This window comes from Panicum hallii, chromosome 2 (genome assembly GCF_002211085.1).
Source record: "Panicum hallii strain FIL2 chromosome 2, PHallii_v3.1, whole genome shotgun sequence".
NCBI lineage: Eukaryota > Viridiplantae > Streptophyta > Magnoliopsida > Poales > Poaceae > Panicum > Panicum hallii.
In genome coordinates, this window is record NC_038043.1 from 11,869,756 (window position 1) to 11,893,239 (window position 23,484).

Below are 23,484 nucleotides of genomic sequence, written 5' to 3' on the forward strand. Positions count from 1 at the left end.
TAGCAAGGCAGTAAGAACAAAAGAGGAGCTAACTACTCCTGGAGATAATCTAACAGGGGTACTACAATCTACCACCAGTGCACATCAGAGGCTTTGCGGCGCTTGGACGGTGGAGCGATGCTGGCGCCGCTGCTGCTGCTACCGTCGCGGCTATCATCGTCAGCGTCGTTCCCGTCACTGCCACTGGTGAAGCTGTCATCATCGTCAGTTCCTCCGCGGCTATCGGAAGTGTCATCCGATGACCTGTCAAAGAGAAAACTACCTGCCATCGGATCTTATTCGGAGGAGAGGGAATCGGATTCTTCCTCTGAGAGAGAAAGGTCTTCTCCCCAAAGGGCATCATCTTCTTCTTCCTCCAGCTCAGCTCCGAGGAGGAGCGCGAGATCCTCGCCGTCAGTTAGAGATTCGTCGTCTTCAGACTGGTAATAGAAGTCCCACTCCACTGCGTCCCAATGCAGGGGAGCACGGACCTCATAAGCGGCGATTGGGTTATATTCTGGAGTGGGTTCTCGTGTTGTTTCAGACTCGTAAGAGATAACAGAGGAAGCAGAGGAAGAAGAGGCCATGGCAAAGGAAGGGGGAAGGAGTCGACGATGGTCGTGAGAGAAAGTGGTTGAAGAAGGTGCTGGAAACAAGTTTATAAAGCCAACGAGTGGATGAAATGAATCGGCACCGTAACGGTTCCCTAGGAGGCCGATGCAGAGCAGTCACGTCCATCGGAAGTCGAAAGGGCACGGTTGTACGAATCGGAAGATGAAGGGTCAAGGCAGTGATGATTTCGGAATTACCATTACCGAAACCAGGGGGGCATGTGTTATCGCCATATTTTGACCAGGCCAGAGGTGGGCTATTGAGCAAGATGGGCTTAGAAGGCAGTCGTGATAAGGCTTGCGAATTGGGCTCGTGCGCAAGATGAAGGCCATAAGGCCGCGTAAATTAGGAATAAGCAGTTAAGATTCGTGTCGTGTTAGGTTAGGGTTAGTTAAAGAGAACAAGTCTACGGACTATAAATATGTACCATGAATAAACAAGAGACAGAATCAATCATCATCAACTCTCGGCGTATCGCCTCCCCTGTTTTAGGGTTTTTCATCGGGTAAGCGCCACGCGACCCCGATCACGTCTTGCGTGATCGGGGTAGCGTCACCCTTGCTCGTTCGTTTATACGTTGCTCGTGCTGAAGCCTTGTAGATGGCGAGTAGCGTTATTTATCCTGGCATGCGTTGAGTAATCTTTTCTTTTGGTGCTTTCATTGTGCTTTATGCGTTGCTCTCGCATGTCTGATCATCGTATCCGTTCGTGGGTATGATTGTTTTATCTTGTTTCGTAATTGTCAGTAGATCCAATCTGTTATGGCTAGTTTCTATGCATTTAGAAGCTTGGTTCAATATGTGCACGATTAGGCCTTGCAAACGAGTTGAATGATCCGATAGTATGCTCTGTATCGGCTTTCGCTTGAATAGAGGTTGTTTGGGAATCGGCTTTCAGTTGTTCTCTTGCTCTCTGTTTAGATCGTTTTGTCGATGCTTTTGTGTATCTGTTAGGCTCAATTACGTGTAGGATGTTCCGATCGTGTAGTGAGGGCTTAGTTGTTGTGGATTGGACTAGATTGTCATTTATGAAGCAAGTTTTGTTTAAATATATACATACGTATCAGTTTCTATATTGCCTGTTCCAAAGATCTGATCCGGTATTGACGCAATCGGCTCTTCATAGCCGATGCCGGGGAGGATGTAATGAGCCGATCACGGCTCGGATTAACCTTTACACATGTCTGTGCACGCAGAAGTTTGATACGTCACACCTTCCTGATCGGGTGTAGGATCAGGTGGCACGCCTAGCGACTCTCAGCCAGGGCGCGCGCCAGATCACTGGGCCGTTGACCGAGGGACCGGGGCCCACCAGCCGTCCCGGAAGCCTCCCGGCTCCTCGTGTTGCCTGTCGCTGCCCGCCGGCGGGTTTTGACCGACAACAGATCGGTAGGAAGGAATCGGCGATGGCCCATGTATACGCACTTCTTACAGTGTTTCAAATAAATGCTACCGGTTTCATCATAACAGTGGGTGCAGGCCATGTATCCCATGTTCGACTGTCCCGAAAGTTTTGCAAGTGCAGGCCAATCATTGATGCATACAAAAAGCAAAGCTCGGAGGTTGAAAGACTCCTGTTTATACTCATCCCACACATGTACACCTTCTTCTTTCCAGAGCAGTAAGAGATCATCCATCAAGGGTTGCAGGAACACATCAATATCGTTGCCAGGTTCTTTTGGCCCTTCTATAAGCACTGGCATCATGATGAACTTACGCTTCAGGCATAACCAAGGAGGAAGGTTGAACATACATAGGGTCACGGGCCATGTACTATGAGCGCTGCCAAACTCACCGTACGGATTCATTCCATCCGCACTTAGAGCAAATCTTATATTCCTTGGGTCGTTGTCAAATTGAGGATACTCTCGGTTAAGGTTTCTCCACTGGGACCCATCTGCTGGGTGTCTGATCATGTGATCCTCCTTACGGTCTTCTTTGTGCCACCGTATCAACTTAGCGTTGTCCTTGTTTTTGAAAAAGCGCTTCAGACGTGGTATTATAGGGAAGTACCACACCAACTTTGCGGGAACTCTCTTCTTTACCGGCTCCCCATCAACATCACCTGGATCATCTCGCCTGATCTTATACCGCAATGCGCTACAAACAGGACAAGCTTCCAAGTTCTCGTATTCGCCGCGATACAGGATGCAGTCGTTAAGACATGCGTGAATCTTCTGCACGTCCAATCCAAGAGGGCAAACCATCTTTTTAGCTTCGTATGTTGTTGACGGCAGTTCATTACCCTCAGGAAGCATGTTCTTTACAATCTTTAATAGCTCACCAAATCCCTTATCGGTGACACCATTAGTTGCCTTCCATTTCAGCATCTCTAGCGTGGTACCCAACTTCTTCTGCTCCGGTTTGCAATTAGGGAACAATGGCCTTTTGTGATCCTCCAACATCTTCTCAAACTTTAATGCCTCCTTCACAGTGTCACTCTCTTTCTGTGCATCAAGCAACGCCTGACCTAGCTCGTCAGGTGGCTCCTCTTGTGCAACATTTGCTTCACCCTCATCCATTGGTTCATCTTGAAAGCCACCTGCTTCATGAACCCATGCCCAATCTGGAAGATTGTTATCACCATCGTCATCTTCTTCATTATCTTCCATCGTAACTCCAACTTCACCGTGCTTAGTCCAAAGGCTATAGTTACTCATGAAACCATTCAAGGCCAGGTGATTCCATAGAGTTTCTCTTTTCCGGAATTCCTTTTTATTTTCGCAAACACTGCATGGACAACACATTAAACCCTTTGGCGACCTATTTGCCATTGCTGCCTTGAGAAAAGAATCTAAACCCTGAATCCACGCCGAGGTGCTCCGGCTTCCGTGCATCCATTGCCGGTCCATCTGTACAAATTAAAAAAAAATCATGCTCATCTGTACTATGAATTTAGAAAAGTCTAAACGACTGATAATTTGAAACGGAACGGAGGGAGTAGCTTTGAGAGTGAAACTGTGAGAAACTGTATCAAAAAGTCAAGAATGAAGTAATCATCATGTTCTTAGTCATGCTTTTACTGCAATGACGCTGAAAGATTGACAGGGGGTAGTACAAAGATAGAATACCAATGGATCAAGGAAGACAGTTCATTTATTAGGAGACAATATAAATTGAGAGGCTTATCTATCAGAAGTTCAGAACATCACTGGTTAAAAGAAAGTTCAAATGCAAATGGATAAGATCTTAAGAGCATAAGAAGAAAACATCAAAATTTTGTTTTTTTTGATACAGTCGCTATCAATGCTACAAAGTATACCTGGAGTAGAACTGAAAACTCCCTGAAGAAGATGATACTAGCAATAGCTGCACAGGCCACAAGTCAAACATCATCAAATTACTAGCTAGAAGCCTAAAACTTTTATGGCTTATGAGAATTTGAGTGACAATTTGGTAAGTAAATCTGTACTGAGATATAGCCAAAATCATGATGAATAGTTAACCATCAAAAACATAACATCGTACAATAATTTCAGAGCATGTTTTATTTCAAAAGGTTGAACACTCAGATGCTATGTACCTGACCAATAGTTAATAATTTTGTATTGTGGCATCCAAATAGATCAATAAAGAAATCTCATCCGAACTCAAGGTACCCAGATATCAACAATGTCTTTTTTGTTAACAGTAAAGGAAATGTGGTAGTATAAACTTTAATCCAGTTCAAACCACGATACTAAGGTTAGATATCAAATGGTAGAATGGTAGGTCTGTTTGTACAACAAACAAGAGTAATTCCTAAATCCAACTTGCACAGGAAACTGGAAGTACAAAGTTTTCAAATTTATCAATGTTATGCTTTACCAATATTCTCATTACTACTAAATTAACCTAAAATATTCTCATTTTTCCTCAACCTTAAAATGGGGTAATTGAAATTCATGTAGTACCTAGATTGCCATGTAGTACCTAGATTCCTTACGCTAAAAGTTCAAATGGAATCCTTTACTTGACTAAGCATAACAAAAGGTAACTTTTGGTTATTTCCATTTCTTTGGATGTTGATCAGGCATGCTGTTTGGACATCTCTGGTTTTATAGTGACACATCTCTGCTTCGAAATATATATGAAATTCACGAGCTAGTGTTAACATGATGCGGTTGCCTTATAAAGTGTTGTTTTATTTATCGGACTAAATGACTATTGTCACGAGTTGCAGCTTTATTAGTTCTTGTTCATTTCAGTATTAAGAGCAATTTTGTGTCCCGTGAATTCTTGCTATCAGATACTGGCTGACTACCTGTGTTAAGCATTAGCATTGTTCTATATGTAATTATGTACTGATTGGACACAGTGATCATCGCATGTGTTATGCATTATTCTTCCCTAAAGTTTTGTTCTGAGTATTCATATTCGGTTGTGGAATAAAATCTGCTACTGAAGTTAATAAATCATATAGCACACATTAATTTCAATCTGATAGGTACTCCACCTTGGCACCTTTTATTCAGAGCCATGGTGCCACAAAAATTTTCCTTATATTCACTCTAACTCATTAACCCAGGGTTAAAGCTGTGATAACTACCGGGGACAAGTCCTTCCAATGTTTGTTTCTAACAAACTGAAATCCAAATTTGTCAATTTCTTTGCTGTGCGTATGGCTGTCTTTGTAACCACTTGCATCTATGAACGTTAGATTTGCATAACATCCAACCAAGTGCTGTCTTTATATGTTCAATTACCCCATTTTAGCTGTAGATATTATTTGGCTCACTTTGTTAAAACTGATTTTATTTTCATCATAGATACATCTGGTGAATATTGACGACCACATGAAGTTCAAATTTATCACTATTTTCTTTATCTAGAAAGCATGAAACAAAGAATAAACACCGTGAAAGAAGAGTGGAAGAAGATACTAACCTTTGGTGCACTTGGATGGGTGAAATCCTCACAAATTTGGGGAAAAATGGGCAGCACCTCCCCTGTAACACGCCATGGGAGTGAGAAGAGCTCGGTTGAAGGCTGGGGAAGAAGGAGTGCCAAATGAAATGGAGGGCTGGGTTTGGAGTGGCTGGTATATACGGGGCAAGTTAGTGCCGGCTAGTGGCTTTAGCCGGCACTAAATGTGTACGTTTAGTGCCGGCTAGAGCAGATAGCCGGCACTAACTTGTAATTGACCACGTTAGTGCCGGCTAGATATGCCGACCGGCACTAACGTGCGTTTTGACCGTTCTGGCAGTTGGGGGATGGCACGTTAGTGCCGGCTGGTATTTCTAGCTGGCACTAACGTGCCCGCCTGACACTGTTGAGGCACGTTAGTGCCGGCTCGTCCTTGACCGGCACTAACGTGCTGGTACCGATAGACCGTTTTCTAGTAGTGCTATTGGTAGTCTGCTAGTCTTGCGCCTACTATACTGATTTCTTCTTCAATGTATCTAAATCTAGGTAGATGAACAGATCAGGCGGAATTTGAACTCAAACAATGAACTTCACATTTACACTATATTAGATGTTACTTTTAAATATCCGTCTGACTGAACTTGGTGCCATTTAGATTTAGCTAGATCTTTTGGACGACGACCTAGAAGCACTGTGAGTAGAAGCTACATTTTGTATCTTGACGGCATGCAAATGACGTTGTCAAATTTTTTATTGTATATCACAGTTATTTACCAGGACTTTTAAATGCGCACTTTGATGCTGATACCTCAAGTTGTTTCTAACATGTAGGTTTCATGTGATGCTGAGACGGGAATAGTTCACTTTTTTTTCTTTCAGATTCATTTCCGACAACATAGTTGCTCAAACAAACTTGCAATCCTTGGTTATGTTGTTTACAAATACAACAATCGTGATAGCAAACTGGTACTGAAGCAGCAGCCTAAGCAGCCTAATTGAGACCAAGGTATGCAATGTATGTATCGATGAATATCTGAATCCTTTTCCATTGTCCATATGGTTGTTTCAGTAGCGCATTTCTTGCTTATCATCACTAGAAAAAGAGCTCAACTCTAAGGCATTGGTTTTGAACCTCTAGCAATCATTACATACAGAAAATGGCATGATCACAAAAATGATAAGCAGCTGACAAACTATTGCTAGCTATTTCTAACCAGATATTTGGGCCCTACTAATGATTCATCACGTTTAGCAGTGAACCATGATTTTAGATTACTTAAAATGGCTTGTTCCTACAAGAAATAATTGGACAAGATTTGAATATTATTCATTTTATAAAGGTGTTGGCAGGCTACTATAATGTTTACCTGGAAACATGCATACTTTAACGTTGCAGGTGCATTGTTCAGAGCAAAGCTTCTAATTGCGTAAACAAAAAATAATAGATAATCAATATAGAGGAAGATGTAGGTGCAATCAATCTTGTAAACTTAATTACCTTCAATTCATTTGAGACACCGGTAAAAGCGTCCTATGCCTTAGACAACCTTGTACTGTCAGCACCTTTCATTTTGAGTTCCATGAGATACTCGTCTATATATCGAGAATCTTGGAATCGAATTTGTATTCCAGCTCCATGAACCTTCTACCCTTTTTTTTGGTCACGATCTAGATAATTCTCCAGATAGAGGCAGGTCCCTGAGCCAACCGGCCGAGGCAGCGGCTCATCTCCAGCAGTCGCACGATGATGGCTTGATAATGGAGCCCGTCGTGGTAGCGGTAGCGGAGGCAAGACCCATCCGAGCGAGGCGCTTGCAGCCGGGTCAGACAGTGGGTGCTGCACGAGCAGGGCTAGCAGCAGCAGCTGCCGGTGCTGATCGGGGCGTCGGCGTCGGCAAAGCGCCCCCCCACCCCCCCGGGCAGGGAAGGGGCGCCAACGGCGGGCTTTCCCCTCCGAGCGGAGATGGATAGGAATTTAGGATCAGGATAGTGGTGGGGGGCTGCCCGAGCTGATGGGACGGCGGCGGCGGCCCACCTACCTACTACCATTAGGGGTAATAAAAAGTTTTAAAATTAATCTAGATAATCTAAGAGCCGGATCTTAAAAACATCTAACTCTAGTTTTACATAATTTTAAACTAAAAATATTAAAAGCCAAGTTAGATTGTGAGGAGAGCATTAGAGCATGATCCGTTACCACCCCTATCTACGAGCATACTACAAGCATGGTGAGGGAGACGGCGGTCGGAGGAACGAGGAAACGGCGTCGGCGTGCGCTGAACGAGACGTGCAGAGATGGGAGCGCCGAGCTACGATCTGTGTTCAGTTCTTTTTCAATATGCAAAGGTGTTACACACGGAAAAATAGACAACACCTGAAATACCCTTTAGTTAATTTTTAACTCCTTTAATTAATCTGTCTTAGAGAAAAAAGTACCATCAAGTACTACTAGTACCTTCCAATTACCGGAATATGGCTCTATATGTATGGGTTGTATGCATCCCATTACGCAGAGAATGCGAGTGTATTTCAAGAATTTATATCAACTCATTACAGTGCTCTTAGAATTTAATAAAGCTTCTTTCATACAATAGAGATGCGAGAATTTTGTACTAGACTAGATGAAAGGAGACCGGACACGATAGTAGGCACAATAGGGATTGGCCTTTGCTTAGGGAGCGTAAATGCGTAATGGGAGAAGTTTATATTATGAACAAGCAGGAGGGTTGCCCATTATATTAAAAAGAAGAATAAACCCAAATTAGGTAAAATAAAAAGTAACACTTATTGGGTTTTTTCCTTCTCACCCATTGGCCATTGCACTCTCTTTGTAAATGAGGACAACAAAGCCACGAAACATAAGTGTATGGCCTGAGCTCTGAGCTGAATCATTGATTTGTTGGAATAATATGTTGGTGTGTGATAGTAACTTCTTAAGTTAAAAAAAAATATTCCACAAGTATGAGATCCAATCATCCAAACGACACGGCAAAGTAAAACATATTCTTTGCCACCAACAGGCCGGAGCATGCACGCGCAAGCTCATGTACTGGATACCACATTTTGATACTTAAATTATAGCAATAAAAAATATCATTTCAAAGTATAGTGCACTTTAACTTCATTCTAGGTTAAATTTGTCTAATTTCGACCAAGTTTACATAAAGATATAACACCATCTGCAATACAAAACAAATACGCTTTTAAGATATATTTCATGATGGATTCAGATTAAATGAATTTAATATTTTAGATATTGATTTTTTATATAAACTTTGATCAAAATTATAGAAGTTTAAATTAGAACAACACTATGAGCAAAGGAGCAATACCCATGGCACCGTGTTTAGAGATAAAACACAATCAATTTAATGATCATAATGTAGCGGCTATAGTAATGAAGAGTTCAAATGGTCCCGGATCCGAGAAAAGTGCCAAATCACAAGTAACTAATCTTAATGTAAAACTAAAACTTTCTGTTGATTATCTGTGATACTCTCTCCGTTTCAAATTGTAGATTGTTTTGATAAATCTAGATACGTTTTGATAAAACGACCTGCAATATAGAATGGAGGGAGCACGTCCTAAGTTGCTGTGGAAATTTAACGCGCCAGCGCTTGGTATACACACATGCTCGCCGTCAACCCCAATTTAAGCCTATGAATCTTTTTAACATGACTCTAGAGTGGAAAATTGGCTAATACGAAACAACCTCGATATTTTTTGAATGAAAGAAAATCCATCTGGATTTTAGGTGAGTGACGCAGGTGAGAGAAGGCGATAAAAACTCCAAACGCGTTTTAATGGAAAGAAAAGCCGCGGTGACGCGCTTATTAGCGCCCGTTCAAGCATTATGGGAAGCTCTTGGCCAGGTCCAACTCATCATTCAAGGACAACGCGTACCCTTTGGAAAACCGCTGGTGCACGTGAACTAGGCACGGCACACTCGCACGCACGAGTGCACGACCCGACCCAACGGGCCAACGCCACCGAGTGGGATCCGGAGGGACCCGAACCGGCCGAGCCCCTCCTGTCTCGCTCGCCGCCCCGCGGTGCACGCACCCGCGCGAACCGAAACTACCCTCCCGTGGAGCGGGTCGCCCAGCCCACACGCCGAGGGCAGCCTCGTAACTTCCCGGAACTCTCCCTATCCTCCTCGCCTTCGCCTCAGATTCCTCCCCCTCCCTCTATCTCCACCCCCGTTCGGGTTCCCCTCCCCCCGCAACACCAAGCACGCAGAACCAAACCCTAGCCGCTCTTCCCCCTCCAGAATCCAGATCCCGGCGCCCCCCGCCTCATGGCGGCCCTCGCCCGGAGCTCCAGCCTCCCCGCCCGCCGCCTCTAGCTCCGGATCGCCCCCGCACGCAAGGCCAGCCAGCCAGCCAGCTAGCCATGGAGCCCGCCGAGGACGCCGCGGCGGCCGCGGCGCCGGACTCGTGGGAGACGGCCGACATCGACGGGCCCATGAGCCGGCTCATCCTCACCGCGCGCCGCGTGTCCTCGTCGCCGGACCTGGCCGAGGAGCAGCAGGACCAGCCCCCGCCGCACCCCGCGCCGCCGCAGACGCAGGGCCCCGCCCCGGCGCGCGACGATCTGGTCGCCCAGGTCGACCAGTTCCTCCGGGAGGCCCTCGAGAAGCCGCGGGAGAGGCTCTCTGGTAAAATTTCAAGTCGTCCTCTTCACGACTCATAGCTTCCTCGCGCTCGAAATCGATTGCTTGTAATTGATGCCAAGTGCTCAATTCACGATTAGGCAGCGAAAGGCTTCGGTTAGGAGTCGTGCCAATTTACTCCTTGCTTGTTCTGTGCCTTTTGTGGCTGGCCTGGGTGTGTACATGTTGCATTCCTGTTACTCGTAATTGCCGTGCTTCAAACCATATGCGCACGTGAGCTGTGTTTGTTTCTGCTTCACCCCTGATGGCTTCGTGCAGTAGCATGCTGGCTTCGTGTCTGGAAAATTCGACTCATTGCAGCTGCTTTTAATCTGTGTAAACATGCTTGCCCATTAAGGATGACCAGCATCATAATATACTGCTTTTAATCTGTGTAAACATGCCTATATCAATAGGTTGAAGGATAAGACATTTAAATACAGCCCTTAGATAGTAAAATTATGTACAGCAAATTATGAATTATGAGCTACAAGTGGGGCCTGCAGCAGTTACACAAGTCATTTTTTTTTGGTGCAAGCAAGTTATAAATCCGATGCTCCGATGGTTCGACTAGCATTATCTCAATTCTCATAAATCGACGCTATACAATTCACATGCTTATTTTCTGCTGTCGTTGCTATATGCTGCCCACACTTGGTGCGTTGCATTTCTGTGTGTTACTTCTGAGCTACAATTAGGTTCATGCATGTGGTTGTTGTATCTTACGCCAAACTTCTCCCTTTGCAGTGCTAAGAATGGAGCAAGATATTTTGAAGTTCATCAGTGACCCCAGACAGACACAGTTTGAATTCACGGGTCTCCCAACTTCATATCTGCGTCTTGCTGCACACCGCCTGGCACAACATTACTTCCTCCAGTCCATCGCCATACCAGACAACAGTTTGCCTGATGGAACTGGTTCTCGTATTGTCCTCCGTAAGACGTCGTCTGAGTGCCAACAGCCTGCTGTGCGACTTGCAGATATTCCAGTTAGCCTGCCTCAAGAAGAGAGCAGCACTGTGGCCAAGGTAGCTATCAAGCAGAGGCCTCAAAAGAATTTCCATAGCATTAACAGCTCAAGTTCTCACTCTTCTAGAGACAACCTCCAGAAAAGTGTTGAAGAAAGAAAAGAGGAATACAACAGGGCACGTGCACGGATATTTAACAACAGCAGTAGCGGCAATGCTGCTGATGGCAGACCTGTTGAGGAAGTGACTTTGCCCAATACTCTGCATAGGTCCTCTTCCTTGGAGTTGAACTCGAGCAATAGAATGGGCCAAGGGGCTGAAATTACTCTTGAAAGGAGTTTGACTACCACTTCGGCCAGCAGCAGGTCAAATCGAAGCAAGATCGAAAAGGAGCCTGGAGTCAGTAGAAACAGGCAAAACAACAGGGTTGCAATTTTCAGGGACCGCGAGTCAGAGCGCAAAGATCCTGATTATGATAGGAGTTATGACAGGTAAATTTCTTATAACATACCTCTTTGCTGCTATCTTACCTGGGGAAATTCCACCTGGTGCACTATGGACAAGATAGAGAGCTTCTATAGTTACTTTTACCATTTTTCTACTGCATAGTTTCTTATGTGGCCTTGCCTTTTAGTTTAGTAAGTTGACTCCTATTAACTATCACCCTAAGCATTCAAGCCAACTGCTAAAGTATCAGTTTGATTGCTATTTGTTAATGATGGCATGCCAGTGAAACATTCCAACTATAGAGATCATTTGAGGAATCGCCAAGAAAATTTAAGTAGATCATTTGTGGAAACTTAAATGTAAACTTCTGATGTACTCCTATCTGCTGAAAATGAATAGGCTAGCCTGACTAACACATTACAATTTTTTTCTTGTTCACTGTGATAGGCGTACATGATCCAGATATTTCATCACTCACTATTAATGACTTCTACAGGTACATGCAAAGATTTGACCCTGGATTTGGATTTAATGGAGGCCCATACACCATTCAACCCCTTTATGCCCCTGCTGTAAACTACAACACTGAATTCCCGCAACTTGGCTCAGCACACAGATCTCCTGTCGCTGTTGAACAGCAGCCTCGTCCAATGGCTCAGCATATGCCTGGGTCTTGGTCAGCGGGACAAGCACCTAATGCAATCGGCTATGGGCCTCCAGATGGAGTCATGGCACCTTACAGTCCTGGTCATGCAGGTCCTCCTGTGAGATCGTCTGTTTTCATGCATGCTTCGCAGCAATATGCCATACCTTCACGCCCTGGAGTGCCATTTGTACATCCACCGGAGTCCATGGGACCATTTGCACAGGTCTGTATATGCACTTGTTACCCATGTGTGATTTCTTTGCTGGTTATGCTTAGTTGATATCTGTTAGATTACCATTGTAGTGGCTACAATACCCTAGTATATGCTTGGTACTCGGTATGGTGGCATGATATCTTTCTAGATATTACATTGCATGATACTCAAATTCCTCTTCGTGAATCACTATGCTTGTTTTAGCAAGTGTGGTAATAAAACATGTAACTTTGAACGAAGTGAAAAATCCTAATATGCACTTGTTAAGCTTGATTCGTGCTTGACGCACAATTTCTTTATCGGTGCAGACTCACCAACAACAACCAGAAGCTAGTTTGCGCTTTGCCCGGCCCCGGTGAGGGGCCCGGGCATGCCTGCACCTGCCAGCACACGCTCAACATGTCAAATTGGATGATGCATCCAATTTAATTGTTGCTGGAAGACTGCAGGCATAGAATGACCAAGAAGCGCTGGGCAGAGCATTCATCCACTCAATCATGCCAGCTTCTGCGCTCTTGGTTCTTTTGCTCCCTGCATAATGAGATGCAGGAGGGGCATTGTATATATACTCCATCGACAGGTACTTGAGGTTCATTGGATGGACTTCTAGGTCAAATGCGGAAAGAAGCCGAGAAGTGAAGGGCAGGACTAGTCACCTCCGTGGTCTTGCCAGCTCAATTGTTGCTGCTTGCTCCTCTTAGATTAAGATGCTGGAGGTTTATTGGACTGATCCTTAAGTCCAATGAGCAAAGGGCGGCATCAGTCACCTCTGTGCTCTTGCCAGCTCCGTTCTCAGTGTGGTTGCATGCTGCTCTCACATTGAGATGCTGGAGGGGCACATCTTGTTGCTTACTCCTTTGATGGGCCCTCGACTGATGATGATGAAAAAGATTTGGATCGTGGGGTGTTATGTGGGTGCTGGACCAGAGAAGAGTTTGGGGTGATCCAGCATGTTAACAGGCAATGGGGATGCGGGTTAGTGCAATTCTTGTTGCTTTTCTTTCTACCTAAAGCTTTGGTCCTTGGCTCTGCTGTAACAAAGATTAACCACATGCAGTTTCTGATGGCTGGAATGAAGATAGAGGGATTTGCTCTGTTGGTGGCTCTAGACGCTGCCCTCTTGAAAATGAGCTAGAGTGAAGACAAGGTTCTTCCTTGCCTACTGCAGCCCCTCGACCAGGACTGGGGAGATGCTGGCATCTCTGTTGCCGCCGTGGCTGTTGTTTTAAGATGAGGTCTAGTGAGTGTTGTGTTGTACATGAATGTGCGTTAGCTGAGCGACCCAGAATATTTACTGTACTATGTGAAGTAACGACTCTAGGTGGTAAACTAAGATGACTATGGATCATTACGCTACGGCGATTAGTGTTCTCCAGTTCCACAATGAAATTTAGTGAGTTATTTAGTGGTAAACAAGTTAGTGTTGTTACTGGATGTATGGTTTGCTCATCTTTCTGCGTGCTGTAAATGGGTTGTGACAATACAACAACTGTGTCATGGTATATGGGCAGCTCTGCCGAGTGATCCATGCCTACCATCCAAGTAGGCTACTGCCTGGATAAGTTAAGGATCTTGTGTTCCGCTCAAAAAGACGAATAAAAAAAACTCGTGTTACTGGTGGGTTTCTAAATGATAACTTAGGAGGCAATGCCATCAATTGGGTTGGGTTGCGTCACTTTAGTTGAGATGCTGCAGTGGTAATCGTTGAATTATCTAGCAGTAGTAGTAGGTGAGAAGCAATGGATGACCGTGTCGTAGTTATCTACATGCTGAGACTGAGCTAGATCTACTCGCAGTGGTGTGACGAGGTGACGGATGCAAGAATTTTTTTAAAAAAAGGGTTAAAAAAAAATTTAAATTCAAAAAAAGGGTGCCGGTTCGGGAAATTTCGAAAAATGGGTACCTCCCGCCCAATGAAAGGGCGGAATGACGCATCCCGCCCATCCAACGGGCGGGGGGTCGGCGGGGGGAGGAAATCCTCTTCGCAGGGGCCTCTTTGCGAAAAGTCAGGCGACATCCCGCCCTTCCAACGGGCGGGATGTCCCCCCCCACTATTTAAGCCCCCACCCACCCCCTAATTCTCATAAAATTCATCAAAAATCAGAAAAAAGAAAAGGAAGAGAGGAGAGGAAGAGAGGAGACGAAGCGGCGAAGCCCTGTCCACACGTCGGTTTGGAGGTATTATAATCGTATAACTATTAATTATTTTTACGAATATTTGTTAGGGTAGTTATACGTAGAATTCAGTAATTTTAATAGTTTTAGAAATATTTGTTAGGATAGTTCTATTTTAAATAGTTTGAAGTATTTTAATAGTTTTTATAATTGCAGTAGTTTTTAGATATATTTTTTAGGGTAGTTATATTTCGAATAGGTTTCGGTATTTTGAGTAGGTTTCGGTATTTTGAATAGCTTTTAGAAATATTTCTTAGGGTAGTTATATTTTGAATAGTTTTTATAATTGCAGTAGTTTTTAGATATATTTTTTAGGGTAGTTATATTTTGAATAGATTTCAGTATTTTGAATAGCTTTTACAAATATTTGTTAGGTTAGTTCTATTGTAAATAGTTTATAGTATTTTCAATTGTTCGTAGCAATGTGTCTTACGGTACTTATATTTTTCATGCAGATATGGCGCAGACACCAGAGCTCCTTGACGCGCACATCGATGAACGGCACAGGTCGTACCTGGCTGCGGTGGAGGGGCAGGAGCTTCACGAGTTGCGCCCTCGTGTAGCAAAGGAGTTGTTGCACCTGGACGACCGCTGGCTTGACAGGTGATACTTTAAATTTTTTTTACGAAACTAATGTATAGCGTGTAAGATAATTGTAACCACAATGCAAAATATACAGGTTACGTGAGGCTGGTTTGCTGCCACTCGCACGTATGCTTCAGGCCGGCGACGGTCAAGACGGTGGCGCGAAGAAGCGGATGCAGCTGGACCGCTCTCTACTTGCAGCGTTGGCGGACAGGTGGCGTCCGGAGACGCACACGTTCCACTTGCCGTGCGGGGAGATGGCCCCCACGTTGCAGGACGTGTCGTACCTGCTCGGGCTTCCCATTGCGGGTGAAGCTGTTGGCCCGGTTGCCGTGCCACCTTTCTGGAGGGTGGAGCTGCAGGAGCGGTTTGGTCCCGCGAACCCGCCACTTGTTGTGAACGTACCTGATTTGCCCGGCCCCGCCAAGAGTTGGGTAATACAATTTAGGGTACGTCCAGTTATTTTTTATTTAATTTAATTGAATCATATGTGAGTACCTCTAAGTTTTGAACAAATATATTACAGGCTCAGGATCTGCACCCTCTGGCTGGGCAGTACGAGGTGTCACGATACCTGGAGGCGTATCTGTTATGGTTGTTCGGCTGGACTCTTTTCTGCAACTCTACCGGCAATTACGTGGACAAGGTGCTCATGCAATACGCGCGCGCGATTGCGGATGCGGAGCCGGGCCAGGTACCTGGGTGGAGCTGGGGATCGGCAGTGCTTGCTGCGACGTACCGAGGTCTTTGCCAGGCCTGTTTGAAGACGGAGAGGACTGCCGTCATCACAGGCTGCCCACTTCTGCTGCAGCTATGGTCGTACGAGCGATTCGCCATAGCGCGTCCCCTAATCAGCGAAGAGCCTTATCCACCCGAGATGTACGGGATGTGGGACGAGGATAGCCCCACGATGGGTTCGCTTTGGACCGATCGACGGGTAAGTTCTTTTAAGCTCTTTAATTTACTGTTATACGTTTCTGTATACGAGGAGTACCGATGCAGTTGTGTAATTTTTTCAGATGAGCTGGGCACATCGGCAGGTCCGAAAAGCATACCCTCAGTTCATGTCCGAATTTGATCGGATGCGGCCACAGGATGTCATCTGGACACCGTACACCGCTGCGGCTATCCAGACACGTGCGCCGCATGGGTTGTCTTCCCTCTGCACGCGTGACGAGGAGTACTGGCTGACAAAGGCGAACCTAGTGTTCGATATTCTCGTCGAGCCGTACTGCGTCGAGCGTGTGATGAGACAGTTCGGGCGACGACAGCAGTTTCCTCTCCTACCTGGAGCGTTCCAGGCCGTGCCGCGCAACGTACACGAGTAAGTTTGTGATAACACGTTTTGTATGACTTATATATTCGTTATCATAAAGCAATGTTGAATTTCAAATGTTCGCAACAGATATTCGCGCAGGGGATATCATGCCAACGAGGTGAACTGGGTCGTCAAGATGCAGGAGTACGTGCAAGGGTGGCTAGACGCACCTGACGATGTGTGGGACGAGCCGCAGCCACACACAGAGGCGTCTTACAGCGCATACCTCCGCTGGTACCTCCTTCGTACGCGTCCGTACGTCACTCGTTCACATATTCATGACGCGGAGGATCAGCACCAGCCGACCATTTCTGACACGTATCCCTCGTACCGTGATCAGGACCAGCGTGGCGCGGTACGTGTTTCGCAACTTGAATTATTAAATATTTTTTCTAAAATATCGATACCAATAGTAATCTGCATCCCATTACGTATGCAGATCGATCTGATCAACTTCGCGGAGGTCGAAGCTACATCTCAGATCACGTTGATTGAACGTGGAGTGCGTGTACCGGAGGCACAGTACAGGGACAACTTCCGTAAGATTCAAGACAGCTTGACGCGAGCGTTACGTGCACTGACGTGTCGCGGCAGAGACGACGTGGGGACCTCCAGTTCATCTCATGCGTCCGCCCACGTGTACACAGCTGGCCCGTCGACCTCTACAGCACCGCACGCAGCGTCCAGCGGTACTGCCGCTAGTTCAAGCTGTAAGTTCTTCATAATTGCCATTTCAATCACCTATGATTTACATGACTAATTTCATTTCTTTTTGTAGTCATGCACTCGACGGCAATGGGACCTCCTCCTGCAAGAATGGAGCCTTAGACGTTTGGCGCCTATGCTCCAGGACCGTCTCTCCCGTCAGGCTCGAGGCCAGCTGCACCGTACTCTTATGGCTATGCTCAGCATGCATGGTCGACGGGAGCTCCTGCATACGGCGGTCCATTCGGTGTGCCGGACTGGGACGCCTGGGAGGGCGGCTCCGCCACTTGGTCAGAGCTGGTGGGCGGCGGCGCCGAGCCTGACATCATTGGTCCATCCCAGACATATGACGCTCCAGGTGCACAGTCCCAGGATGACCCCTTCACACCTGCACCTCCTCCGCCTCGTCCTCACCGTGCTCCAGATGCATTTACGTACTCGGAGGACCACATACGCCGACGGCCTAGGGGCGGGAGGCCCAAGAGAGCGCGAGGTCCGGGACATGCGGAGTAGATACTCTTGATTTGGTGAACTTTTTATATTTAAACTGTTTTTGTATGATACTATTTTCTTTTTAATCGGTTGATCTATCGTACTGTCGTAATATTCGGATTCTACGTTGCAAAACGTTATCGTTTAACCATCTTCATACGAATTTTAGATAGAGCAATCTTCTTCGTAAAATTGAATTAAAATTTTATATGTACACAAAAGAATATGGCGAATCAATATTGCATTTGAAAACAGTCTAAATTTCAAATAGATTGTAAATCATAAATTCCAAAGGAAAATAACAAAAAAAATGGCTCTAAACATCCCGCCCACTGGCCGGGCGGGATGCCTCCCGCCCTCTGGCCGGGCGGGATGCTCCCTCAGGGACCCGTTCGCGAATAAGAAAAGTTTCTTATTCGCGAAGGGGCCCTCGGGGGGGCCTGGAAAAAGTTTTTTGAGGATCCCGCCCGCTGGTTGGGCGGGATGTCCCCGGCCCCACGCCTCCCGCCCGATGATCGGGCGGGAGGCACCCATTTTTCAAATTTTTCTCAACCGGCACCCCTTTTCCGAATTTTAATTTTTTTTAAACCCTTTTTTAAAAAAAATTCACGGATGCAAGCCTTCTGTCCGTCCGGTGTAACAGCAGGTTCCTCCAGCGGAAATCCACCCACGGATTCAGCCCATCTCATTCTCAGCCCACAAAAGGCCCATGACCAGGGCACGGGTATCGGATCCGACGGCTAGCAATGCCGCAACAGGCAGGCGAGGATGCATCGTCATCCGTTAAAATATCCAGGTCTCGTCTCGTCTCGTCTGCGCACCAAGCCCTAGCAGCAGGTAGCGAGCCGGCCGCCCCTCCTCTCCTCTCCTCTCATCTTCTGCTCCCGATCCGCATTCAGATCTCTGGCCTCGCTGCCTCGTCTCATCTATTTCGCGTTGGTTCTCCTCTCTACAGGTGGATTGGTTATCGACGGGCAGCAGCCATGAGGTATCCCCTACCCACCACCAATCTTTGCATCCCTTCTTCTTCCTCTCCAGTTTTTTTTTCCCGTCAGATTGTCCATTTGTATCTCTCTCATTATCGTGTGGTACAAGTGTTTGTGTGATTATCTCGTCGAGATAGTAGTAGGGCTTAGAGATCCCCCTGATCCTATTGTGGACCACACACCATTTTTTTCATACATAAATATAAAGAGTCATTATATAAATAGAGAAGATGTGAAACGCGTGGATTGGGTTAACAGGAGTACACTTGATCATTCTGGAATCTGGATGTTCTTGAATCGTGATCAAAATTGTTAGTTTGCAGTATCAGCCTGTTCTATAGCTTCTGAATTCGAACAAATAATCTGTTAACGATGTGCAATTCGAGGTGTGGTAGTTTCTGTTCAGTTGTGTGGTGGTCTTGTCTTGCTAACACCACGTCTACAAAATCTTTGACACTGTAATCTTTTTGACACCTGCCCTCTGCTTTTTGTTGCAGTAAGTTGCAAACTGAGGTCCTCAAGGATGCCATCTCCCAGGTCGTCTCAGAGGCCAGGGAGAAGAACAGGAAGTTCACAGAGACCATCGAGCTCCAGATTGGACTGAAGAACTACGATCCGCAAAAGGACAAGCGTTTCAGTGGCTCTGTTAAGCTGCCTCACATCCCTCGCCCCAAGATGAAGGTCTGCATGCTTGGTGATGCCCAGCACGTGGAGGAGGTACATCTCTTATGATGATGCTGTTTTCTCATCCTTTTCCTAGGACAAAATGCTATTATTATTGGATTGTGATTCTCAAAACTTGGTAGAATCTTCTTAGTATGCTGTGATTATTGTGAAATGGGGCCAACCATTTTACTGCATGTGCTAGAAAACCTGTACATTGTTCGAAATTGGATCTTAAATCTTTGAACTGAATAGATGTTGTCTTTTCTGTACAAAGTTTTTCTTTTCTGGTTCTGATGTTGTGTATCCTTCTGTTTGCAGGCTGAGAAGATCGGTCTTGATTACATGGATGTTGAAGCTCTTAAGAAGATGAACAAGAACAAGAAGCTTGTCAAGAAGCTTGCTAAGAAGTACCATGCTTTCTTAGCTTCTGAGGCTATTATCAAGCAGATTCCCCGTCTCCTTGGTCCTGGTCTCAACAAGGCAGGCAAGTATTCTGATCTGTCATCTACTGGTTGTCAGCCTCCATAGTTCGAATGAGCTTTATCTGTTCATGCTGCTATCTACCCTGTATATTCCTACTATTGTCGTTATATGTTATATACGATGGCTCTGTTATTTTTTCTGTGCAAATGTATTTGTCAGAATCATTTTGAGTACATTTTCTGTTTTGTGTATGGCATGCCCTTGGCCTTTGCATATATGTATAGGAAGATATGGCTTATTTTGGTACAGCTTAGCTGTATGCTGCAAGATGTTGAACCTTGTTGGCTGTTGCAGCTCCACATTATATATCAAACTTTATGTAATGGAAGCTCATTTCTTTACTTATTACTGGTATTGATTGTGATTATTAATCTTTGTGTTTTCATGTCATCATAGGCAAGTTCCCAACTTTGGTTACTCACCAGGAGTCTCTGGAATCAAAGGTGAATGAGACGAAAGCTACAGTCAAGTTCCAGCTCAAGAAGGTTCTTTGCATGGGTGTGGCTGTGGGCAACCTGTCGATGGAGGAGAAGCAGATCCAGCAAAACATCCAGATGAGCGTCAACTTCCTGGTTTCGTTGCTGAAGAAGAATTGGCAGAACGTGAGTCATGCATGCCTTCAGCCCTCCCTTGTTTTATTTCCTTGTTGCATCTCCTGTGTCCATATCAAGTGAGTATAGGACAGCCATCAACTGAAATTAAACCGAAGTTGACTTAGGACTGTGATTTCTATTTTGCAGGTGAGGTGCCTTTACATCAAGAGCACCATGGGGAAGCCAAACAGAGTGTTCTAAGTTGCTGCACCCATGCTCGTTTTAAACCGACGCCGTAGTCCGTAGTGGAGTTTGCTATGGGATATATGTTTATGCAGTAATCTATTCGTACTGTTTTGCAAATTTTGTGTCTGAAGTGAACAAGAGTGGCTCTATGATGCACTAGTGTTTTTCACTCTGCACTTGAGCTGACGGGACAATGTGCTTCAGGCAATCAGGCTACTACGCTGCTGCTAGTGGCATAGTTCTTGTGAATGCCTCTTTACGCTATGCTGCGTTCATGCACGTTGCACGTCTGATCTCTGGCCGTGCCCTGATTCCCCAACAATTACGTCGTCATGCGATGCAGAACGATCTTGGTGTTGTCAACTTTAATGCTAAAGGATCATGATCTTTTCAACAGATGAGTTTCTCTTGTGCGGAAAATTAAAAAAACCACCCTAGTCAAGCTTTGGTTTTGTTTTTCAGTGAAATAAGTTCTGTTTTTTTATTAAGTTTTTCTGTTGCAAATGCCCATTCACTGTCCGACGAAAGCATTAGCATGATCAAACTGACCGGTTGACGGGCTATTTTTGCATCAAAGTAGTAGGGTGGCCGGCCATTTGCAATGAAAACGACTTTTGGGTGAAACTCAAAATCGAAGTTGCATTTTTATTTTGAAAAAAGATCGAAGTTACATAATGCGCTCTGATGCTTTTGGGCTGCAGGAGGCCCACAACAGGCCCACCACGTTTCACTCGTAACTTTAACCCAACCCACGCCACGCCACGCCACGGTCGCCACGGAGCAATGTCGCTTGCGCATCCTCCGCCCTCTCTCCCTCGCCTCCGCGCCCTCCGCCGCGACGGAATCCTCTCCTCTATCGGCCGATTCCCCAGTATCCCCGGATGCCTTCCCCCCGGAAGCACTCTCCGCTCCTGTGGCCGCGCCGGACGCGCCTACTGCCTCTTCTCCGGCGGCGACAACCGCAAGAAACAGGTGCGCGCAACGCAGGCTGCTTTTCGTTTGATTGATTATCCCTCGAATTCCGCGGGGTCTTTAGTAGTTGGATTTATCTGGCAATGATTTTTGTAGGACTCGCGGGCGTGAATCCCTTCCTTATATGTGTTGATAACCGTAAATGCTAGCGCCCCAGGGTAGGGTTGAGTTGTCTGTCCATGGTACTGAACTCATTGCGCGGTAGATAATGGGATCGGCTAAATTTGCTTGCAGTATTTGGTGATGAAATGAACACCTTTATTGGGGATCTGGTGTAAATTTCTATCCGAAATCCTTTTCTAGTACCAGCTCATGCATTTCTATATAGATTTTTATTATGTGGATGTATATATTGCTGGATGCTGTAATGTAGGCAGATAGTGACCGAATCAAGTAAGATATATTGCAATGCTTATTATGCTAGTGACGTTTGCCTCCTGTTTGTTCGTTGTGGCTAATGTTTAGACAACCCAGTTGTAGCAAAATCGTACATTTCCTCGGATTCATAGGTCATATTTGGCATACGATGCTGATCTTTATACAAGAATCTGGTACTTTTATGTACAGTACTGTATTGAGCTAATACGCCGCTGATTTCTGCTAGAATACAAAATTACATGCACAATATTAGCTTATATTGAGCACAAATTTCCTCACAGGACAGAGATAGAGGAGTGCTGGAAAATCCTATGTATATAATGCTGAATGATGTAATGCAGCCACATAATATAACAAATTTGATGATAAAACTTATTCTACCAGTTCATTTCCCCTTTTGTGCACTAAACTTTGTACGATCTTGCACTTGTTGTAGCAAAACTGTACATTTCCTAGGATGTAAATGTCCCTCTTCGTCATGCACCAGTTTTCTGTTTTAAAAAGAAGTGTTAGTATTAGCTATCAGACTTAAGTAGTTCCACAGTTTTCTGCGTGGATCAAAACTGCACATATTAGAATATTGCAAAATTGAGCAAAATTTTCCCTACAGGATGAAGCAAGGAAAGCACTGGAAAATGCCCTGGGACAGAAGAAGGCAGAGTTTGACAAATGGGATGTGGAAATTGAAAGGAGGCGGCAAAGGAGGCGGCCTGGAGGTCCTGCTGCTGGTGGTGGAGGATGGTCAGGAGGAGGCCGGTGGTTCAGGTGGCTTACAAGTGGAGATTTCTGGGATGCAGCAAAACAAATTGTTCTTACAATCCTGGGCATTATCTCAGCGGTAAATACCAAACAGCCTTATAACCTTATTGAGCTCCCAATACAAATATCTCCTAACTGTTGCTCAATTTGCTTTGCAGTTTTTCCTGATTGCAAACTTCAATGTACTGGTAGCTGCTGTTATCAATTCATTGCTGCTCGTGCTGCGGACAATAAGGCGCACACTCTCCTTCATAGCTCACTGTGTTTTCCAGGATGCATTGGTTGAAAGGCCTGGACCAAAATCAAGTACCCTGCACAACAGCAATGTGGCTGCAGTGCCTGTGAAAGAAAGAGCTGGAATGTCTGTGACAGAAAGAGTTATAAAGAAATGGGGAACGGACTGAAGTAGAGCACAGTTATTCTTGTTAGCTATCATATTGTTCAGAGTTTTGCTGTTACTTTACCTGCCGTTTGTCACGTTTTAACTTCTTGTACAAGATGAAAATCTTAGAAGTTCGAATTGGTCTCTGTGAATGATATCTTGGCCATTTCACAATTTTCTTGTAGCATATGATTGATCTTATCCCTGAACTTTATCCACAATACTGAACTAAAGCAATTTTTATATCAGCTTATCCCACTCATTTTGAAGTGTGCAGAAACGTGTTTGGAATTGTTTTACTAGCAGCTGTCCTGATTCATTTTCTATGCTCTCCCATCTTGTAAAGTGAGCTCTTTTCCTATGTTTTCTGTGAGTTCTGGATCATTTATCTTTGTCTCCAAGCTTGTTCCTGAAGATGAATTATAGGCTGCTTTGCGTGGATG

The 23,484-nt window shown here is 45.2% G+C and overlaps 3 protein-coding genes and 1 long non-coding RNA gene across 4 annotated transcripts; 3 read left to right on the plus strand and 1 right to left on the minus strand.

Moving 5' to 3' along the window:
- Positions 1-3,855: 3,855 nt before the first annotated feature.
- LOC112879729 lies at positions 3,856-7,446 on the minus strand. Its single transcript, XR_003226150.1, has 3 exons — positions 6,934-7,446; positions 5,457-5,518; positions 3,856-3,899 (listed from the first exon to the last, which is right to left on the minus strand). It is a non-coding gene; the product is annotated as an uncharacterized LOC112879729 (long non-coding RNA).
- Positions 7,447-9,609: 2,163 nt separating this feature from the next.
- LOC112879727 (R3H domain-containing protein 2-like) lies at positions 9,610-13,868 on the plus strand. The gene is made up of 5 exons (XM_025944103.1): positions 9,610-10,092; positions 10,834-11,545; positions 11,998-12,370; positions 12,670-13,336; positions 13,419-13,868. The coding sequence occupies exons 1-4, from the start codon at positions 9,828-9,830 to the stop codon at positions 12,718-12,720; spliced, it is 1,401 nt and encodes a 466-aa protein (XP_025799888.1). The 5' UTR covers positions 9,610-9,827; the 3' UTR covers positions 12,721-13,336; positions 13,419-13,868.
- Positions 13,869-18,364: 4,496 nt separating this feature from the next.
- Positions 18,365-20,809, plus strand: LOC112879728 (60S ribosomal protein L10a-like). The gene is made up of 6 exons (XM_025944104.1): positions 18,365-18,473; positions 18,592-18,624; positions 19,120-19,339; positions 19,607-19,772; positions 20,168-20,373; positions 20,512-20,809. Exons 2-6 carry the CDS (start codon positions 18,620-18,622, stop codon positions 20,563-20,565), a joined length of 651 nt encoding a protein of 216 aa, XP_025799889.1. The 5' UTR covers positions 18,365-18,473; positions 18,592-18,619; the 3' UTR covers positions 20,566-20,809.
- Positions 20,810-21,300: 491 nt separating this feature from the next.
- LOC112880686 lies at positions 21,301-23,301 on the plus strand. The gene is made up of 3 exons (XM_025945421.1): positions 21,301-21,522; positions 22,511-22,738; positions 22,818-23,301. The coding sequence occupies exons 1-3, from the start codon at positions 21,334-21,336 to the stop codon at positions 23,061-23,063; spliced, it is 663 nt and encodes a 220-aa protein (XP_025801206.1). The 5' UTR covers positions 21,301-21,333; the 3' UTR covers positions 23,064-23,301.
- Positions 23,302-23,484: the final 183 nt, after the last annotated feature.

Coding starts and splice junctions, on each gene's coding strand:
- LOC112880686 (XM_025945421.1), top strand. CDS start 21,334: ATGTCGCTTGCGCATCCTCCGCCCTCTCTCCCTCGCCTCCGCGCCCTC. Junction 21,523..22,510: donor GCGACAACCGCAAGAAACAG/GTGCGCGCAACG, acceptor TTTTCCCTACAG/GATGAAGCAAGGAAAGCACT. Junction 22,739..22,817: donor TCCTGGGCATTATCTCAGCG/GTAAATACCAAA, acceptor TTTGCTTTGCAG/TTTTTCCTGATTGCAAACTT.
- LOC112879727 (XM_025944103.1), top strand. CDS start 9,828: ATGGAGCCCGCCGAGGACGCCGCGGCGGCCGCGGCGCCGGACTCGTGG. Junction 10,093..10,833: donor GCCGCGGGAGAGGCTCTCTG/GTAAAATTTCAA, acceptor CTCCCTTTGCAG/TGCTAAGAATGGAGCAAGAT. Junction 12,371..12,669: donor CCATGGGACCATTTGCACAG/GTCTGTATATGC, acceptor TTATCGGTGCAG/ACTCACCAACAACAACCAGA.
- LOC112879728 (XM_025944104.1), top strand. Junction 19,340..19,606: donor ATGCCCAGCACGTGGAGGAG/GTACATCTCTTA, acceptor TTCTGTTTGCAG/GCTGAGAAGATCGGTCTTGA. Junction 20,374..20,511: donor TGAAGAAGAATTGGCAGAAC/GTGAGTCATGCA, acceptor TCTATTTTGCAG/GTGAGGTGCCTTTACATCAA.